We start from the raw sequence: 6,774 nt of genomic DNA on the forward strand, positions 1-6,774 counted from the left end.
ACGTTCGAATTAATGTCTGTTCCCCGAGCAGACTTCACAGTTGCCGCCCCTTTGGGTACACCAATTTTCCTTTGGAATTTGGACCCTATTAAATAGTATTCATCAGTGTGGGTCATCTGTATATTTTAAAATGGCAATGAATCAGTTTTTATTTCTGCATCTTGGAGATCGTGTTCATTTGGAAATTTTATGCAATGGTTTTATTTCATCTTTATACGTTAAAATGTAGAGAGAGAGAGAGAGCTTGTAGAATGTATTATTTACCTACAAACAAAACTTACCGATTGGTTTACTTATAGGAAAATTTGAGAGAGAGAGAGAATTGCTAAAAACTCTTATTTACACGTAAGCAAATCTTGCAGACTGAAATAATAATAGGAAAACTTGAAAGAGAGAGAGAGAGAGAGTGAGAGCGGTTTTTATTTCTGTTTTTTTTTTTAAGGTTTTGGGTTCTGGTATCTTAGGCAAAGTTCATTTGGAAATTTCATGCAACAGTTTTTCCACATGTCCTTTCTTTATATCCTTATAGCTTCCTGTTTTTACAACTAGGGTTGTAGCAAAGCGAGTTGTAGTACTGTAGTAATAGTGCCACTATCAATTTATTTAATTTACGGTTTCTGCTTTTGAAACAGTCACAGGAAATTGAATTTGTAAGAGCATACTAAAGCGTGAATTTGTAAGAGTATACCTTGAAATTATTTCCGTTTTCTTTAAAGCGTGAGACAAAATGAAGCAAAGCTAGTTGTTGTAATAGTGCTACTATCAATTTATTTCATTTTCGGTTTCTGCTTTTGAAACAGTCACAGGGAAATTTCTCGTTCTTAAAACTTGGTTTTCCTTTTTCTTCGAATAAATCCCAGCTGTCACGAACAATAGGTTATAACCCTTAATTAAGTGTCTGGTCTTAAGGACAACTCATTTCCAAGCTTCTTCACGGCCCGCTTAACGACTGTCGTAAGTGATGCGTAAGGAATTGCTCACCACGACACCACCTGTTGTTCTTCAAGTCTCTGGCTGGGAAGAAGCTTTTAAAAATGGTCATTTCCCATAAGGAAAATAAATAAATCTTTTTTTTTTTTTTAAGGAAAATAAATAAATTATCTTTTTTTAAGGAAAAATAAATTATCTTTTTTTAAGGAAAGTAAATCATATTTTTTTAAGGAAAGTAAATCATATTTTTTTAAGGAAAATAAATAAATCATTTTTTAAGGTCAATAAATAAATCATTTTTTAAGGAAAATGAATAAATAATTTTTTAAGGAAAATAGTTAAATCGTTTTTTAAGAAAAACAAATATTTTTTTAAGGAAAATAAATAAATCATCCTATTTTTTATTGGTTAACACCAAAAGATTTTCTAGACTCCTTAAGATCTTCAATATGTTAAATTAATATTCCCCGAATTGCGACAAATCCATGATGTTTAGGGAAGCTGTCAACAGATGGCGTTTAAATGCATTCCAGAAACTACGTAGAAACTGAACTCTAACACAGTTGCCTTTAGGCTTCTGGCCGAATTCTTTTTGGGGGAGAGATGATTATCTCATTCCAATCATTTTTTTAGTAGTGTTGAGGATATAGTTGTTATAATCGTATATATGATGACTTTATCCTTGTCCCGAATGGCTGAAGGCAGCGTTTGTGCGTACGTAGATGCGTCATTGGCCCTTGGCTTATCACCACCTGGTACGGAATAATTGAAAAAAAATATGACCTAGTCTTCCCTCAGGGTGATTTAATCTTATATGTAACAATTCTCTCTCTCTCTCTCTCTCTCTCTCTCTCTCTCTCTCTCTCTCTCTCTCTCTCTCTCTCTCTCTCTCTCTCTCTGATATTGGTGTTCTTTTGGATGTGAAAATTTTGGAAAACCGTTTAGCATCGGTAGTTCCTTCATGAATTGTGTTCATGAGCTAGCTCTCTCTCTCTCTCTCTCTCTCTCTCTCTCTCCTAATGATCAGTAGAGTCCTACATAAAAGGGATGTATCAACTTAACACCCAATTGGTATCTCCGATACGCAAAAGAATGTTGCTGTGTATGGGACGCCCTTGGGGGGGGTTGTGCCCTTGGGCTTGGTAAAGGGTTGGAGGGTGGGGGCGGGGGATGGACGTAGCGGCGGCTCCGTCCAGTTTCGTCGAGGCCTTGTCTGGAATGTGGTCTTTTTTGGGGGCACTGGCCTTCCAGAATCCAGTCTTGGCTAGTGGAAGAGCTGCTGTTGCCTGCTGGTTATTTTCCACCGTGCTTATTAAGTGTTTCCTAAGACGTAGAAAGGAATGCTTATATAGCTTTATGTAAGTGTAGTCTTTGCTAGTAAGTTAATGGCGTGGGTGTTTAAGTAGTAGTCTTCAACTGGATATGTAACTTGTGACGTATTTTGTTGTGGGTTACGTATGTTGTTTATGATTGTGTAACAAACATGTTTTGGTGGCACTCTTTATTACTCTAGATTGGATTGTGACATGAGTTTGCTTACCCTATGTTGGTTTGTGACATGAGCTTGCTTACTCTAGGTTGGATTGTGACATGAGCTTGCTTACTCTAGGTTAGTTTGTGACATGAGCTTGCTTACTCTAGGTTAGTTTGTGACATGAGCTTGCTTACTCTAGGTTGGATTGTGACATGAGCTTGCTTACTCTAGGTTGGATTGTGACATGAGCTTGCTTACTCTAGGTTGGATTGTGAGATGAGCTTGCTTACTCTAGGTTAATTTATATATTAAAGGTTATCGGACATTTTCTTGTCACTCTTAAGACATTTTTTTGAAGGTTAAATTTAAGTCGAAGATTTTCTCGTTGTTAGAAACTTAATTTTTTTTTTCCTTTTTCCTCCGCAGGTCGGTGGACGCCGCGCCCCACGAGAAGTGTCCTTGTTGCTTCGAGTGGCCCATGTGCCGAACGTGGTCAAACTCCTCGACTGGATTGAGAGAGAGGACTCCTACCTCCTGGTCTTCGAACGACCGGAGCCCTGCAAGGATCTCTTCGATTACATCACGGAGCACAAAGTCATTCCTGAAACAGAGGCTAGGTCGCTCTTCAAACAGGTAAACTATTATTATTATTATTATTATTATTATTATTATTATTATTATTATTGTTATTATTATTATTATTGTTATCATTGTTATGACTAGTTAAGCTACAACTCTAGTTGGAAAAGCAATATGCTATAAGCCCAGGGGCTCCAACAGGGAAAAATGGCCTAGTTAGGAAAGATCATGAAATAAAAAAGGATATACTGTAGGTAATGAACAATTAAAATAAAATATTTTATAACATATTAACAGCATTAAAACAGATGTTTCATATATAAACTATAAGAGGACTTAAAAAACATTAGCTGTAAGTTTGAACTTTTGAAGTTCTACTGATTCAACTACCCTATTAATAAGATCATATACATTAGTCTGGTGTCTTCGAATCCTTAATCCTAAAGAAGATCTGGTGTCTTCGAATCCTCAATCCTAATTTCTCTCCTTTGATCCTCCGCAGGTCGTTGACATCGTCCGCGACTGCCACGCGGCAGGCGTCATCCACAGGGACATCAAGGACGAGAACCTCCTGGTCACTTACGACAACAAGGGCCGACCGATTCTCAAACTCATAGACTTCGGCTCTGGCGCCCTCCTCTCCGAGAAGACCTACACGGACTTCGACGGCACTCGCGTCTACTCCCCCCCGGAGTGGATCCGCCACAACCAGTACGAGGGCGTGCCGGCCACCGTCTGGTCGCTGGGCATCCTCCTGTACGACCTGGTCTGCGGGGACATTCCCTTCGAGCACGACGAGCAGATCGTAGCCGCGCGGGTCCAGTTCCGAGCGGCCGTGACGGAGGAGTGCCAACACCTGGTCAAGTGGTGCCTGCGGGTGCGCCCCAGCGAACGCCCCTCCCTCGATAGCATCCTGACCCACCCGTGGCTCAACCCCCCGCCCGCCAGAACGAGGCATCCGGACCAGCAGTCCCTCGACAAGTGTTCCACCTCTTCGCAGGAGTCTCTTTGATGGCGGCCCAAACTAGTGGTGCTGTAAGGAGAAAAAAAAAAGCCACTGTGAGGTCATTGCTGCACTTCCCGCCACCACTCCCCTCTCCCCCCTGAGGAAAGTCACTCCCCTCTCCCTCCCAAGTTAATAATCTTGTCCTATTTATTTTTTTTCCCGGAGGTGACTTGACTGCGAAGGAGCTGAGGGATTAACTGTTAAAAGATATAGGGGTGTCGTCTAGCAGACGCATGTATTATACCGGAACTGTTCAGGTATGAAATAAAAAAAGCCTTTTAAAAAACCCCCATTTGCTTTTAATTGTTAATCAATCGCTCTATCCCCCCTTAACCCCCCACTCCTCCATACGGTGAAAAAGCAGGGGCGTGTTTGTGTGTATATTGTCTCCTGAAGGCGGGGCGTGTCTAGTGTATGTACTACTGTGGCGCTCTTCGATCTCAAGACTTTTTTTTTGAAGTTCCCCCGTCAAGGGTGACAGGGGGACATGATTTGGGAAAAAGACCAGCGTTGTCGTGGTCTTGCACAACTATTTATTGCCTATAACCTCGCTAAAGAGAGGCATTGGCCTCTTTTAATTTCCTCCGTTAATACTGATCCGTTTTTCATCAACTCTGCGAGTTATCATCTTTCATCAACCTCATTAAAAAAACAGCAAGAACCTGATTGCCCCAGGAGGTCATATCAGGATCTCATCAGCAATGCCAAAAATTATATTAAAAGAATATAATAAAACTGATCTGGGCTTCTTATGTGGCTTCGAAGCTTGTGTGAGATAGTGAAATGGGATTTAAAAATAAAAACCAAAGTTTAATATATCAGTCCAACATTGTAAAAAAAAATGGAATCTTTAAAAAAAAATGTATTTTGGTGCTTAAACTGTCGTATGAGCATGTACATAATGTAAATAGTCATTTGCCCCTTGTACAGATCTATTTGTAAGAAATTGCTCAAGTGTGCAAGTTATGTATGATAAACAAAAAATTTCTTTGAACCTTTAAAAAAAACAACTTTAAAAATAAGCGTCAGTTTAAAAAAAAGAGATGTGAAGAGAAATAGATTATGTAGTTATTATTTGATGTGAAGGGTAGATTGTACAATGTGTCTCCCTTCATATATAAAAAAAAGTGGTAACCCAAAGATATATAGAAGTGAATTAGGCTCTCTCTCTCTCTCTCTCTCTCTCTCTCTCTCTCTCTCTCTCTCTCTCTCTCTCTCTCTCGAAGTTCAGTGGTATTATTTGGTGCTCTCTCTCTCTCTCTCTCTCTCTCTCTCTCTCTCTGTTCAGGATTCTCATGATAGCATTTGTTAAATGTCTCCAGAAATTCTTCATCAGATAAAAAGTGTTTCTCGTTTACGTTCGGTTTTGTTTCAAACATCCACGAAAAGTCAAAAACACTTCTTTAACCGTAGAGACGACTTCGTTTTCTTTAATAAAAAAGAACAATCAGATATTGAATATTTTGAAATCCTTAGAATATATGTAATAGACTTTGATCAGTCGCACACACAAAGAGTATTTGCCTATAATCCATTTCTTTTAGCAATGCATATTTGCACCGACTCGCCCCGGTGCCCTTTTTAGCTCGGAAAAGTTTCCTGATCTCTGATTGGTTAGAATTATCTCGTCCAACCAATCAGCGATCAGGAAACTTTCCCGAGCTAAAAGGGCACCGCTTTGAGGCGGTGCAAATATACATCGCTGAAAGAAATGGACTATAGTTTTAATTTTTTTGATTTTATGTCAGTAAGGTCGTTTTGATAGCCAGCCGAATCAGGATCTTCGCCTTTATGTTCATTGCAGCTTCGATAGTTAGTTTTGTAATTTCGGGGGACTATTATGTTTCCAAGTCATAGATAAGAGTTTTAGTAATTCAAAGACCGAAGGATATTTTTCCAAGGACTCTGCAGCAGTCTGACCGTGTCATTGGTTCATGACTTAAAATGTTACATTCATATTTTAGTTATCTGAAACTTTTTGAATTTTGGTGGGAGTGAAATATTGGTAGTCGAAGATAGATTATTCAGAGGTGGTCTTTAAAGTTTACCAAGTGACTTGTGTAAAAATTTGAATTAATTTATATATATATATATATATATATATATATATATATATATATATATATATATATATATATATATATATATATATATATGTGTGTGTATATGTATGTATGTTTATATATATATATATATATATGTATATGTATATGTATATATATATATATATATTATAGATTTATATATATATATATATATATATATATATATATATTATAGATTTATATATATATATATATATATATATATATATATATATATTATAGATTTATATATATATATATATATATATATATATATATATATATATATATATATATATATATTGTGACTTTCCAGAGAGAGAAAAATTGGTTGGTTTTGGCCCGCAGTTTCTCCAGTATTTTGGGATTTTGCAAACAAAATTTGTCTGTTTTCTTGGCCGAAAATTCATTCTATAGTTATTTATCCAGAAGTTTTTGAGTCTATTGGATGAGTTGAATTTAGTGAATTATGAAAATTATGAATTTCTTGATTAATTTCCGGCTTAATTTGGCAATTCTTATAAAGGTGCCGGTGAATTAAATCTCAAGCTGAAGATACTTGATCCTCTAAGGTCTATTTTCAGTGGGAAGTCGTACAGAGTAACGCCCTTAAGAGCCATTTTTCCCAATGTTTTAATTGAGAATTATGGCCTTTTAATGTCACCACTAGTGCATCCCCCCTAAAAAGTAGGGCTATAGAT

General features: G+C 37.4%; 1 protein-coding gene across 3 annotated transcripts in view; it reads left to right on the forward strand.

Annotated features, from left to right (window-relative positions):
• The window catches only part of LOC137625318 (serine/threonine-protein kinase pim-1-like), a 26,099-nt gene extending 21,438 nt beyond the window's left edge, over positions 1–4,661 (forward strand). For all 3 annotated transcript variants that reach the window (XM_068356152.1, XM_068356153.1, XM_068356151.1), the window contains 2 exons: positions 2,831–3,037; positions 3,486–4,661. In XM_068356152.1, coding sequence (XP_068212253.1) covers positions 2,831–3,037; positions 3,486–3,995 — 717 coding nt within the window. In that variant the 3' untranslated portion in view covers positions 3,996–4,661. The remainder of the gene's footprint in view (positions 1–2,830; positions 3,038–3,485) is intronic.
• The last annotated feature ends 2,113 nt before the right edge of the window (positions 4,662–6,774 follow it).

This window comes from Palaemon carinicauda, chromosome 32, assembly GCF_036898095.1.
Source record: "Palaemon carinicauda isolate YSFRI2023 chromosome 32, ASM3689809v2, whole genome shotgun sequence".
In the NCBI taxonomy this organism is placed as follows: Eukaryota; Metazoa; Arthropoda; class Malacostraca; order Decapoda; family Palaemonidae; genus Palaemon; species Palaemon carinicauda.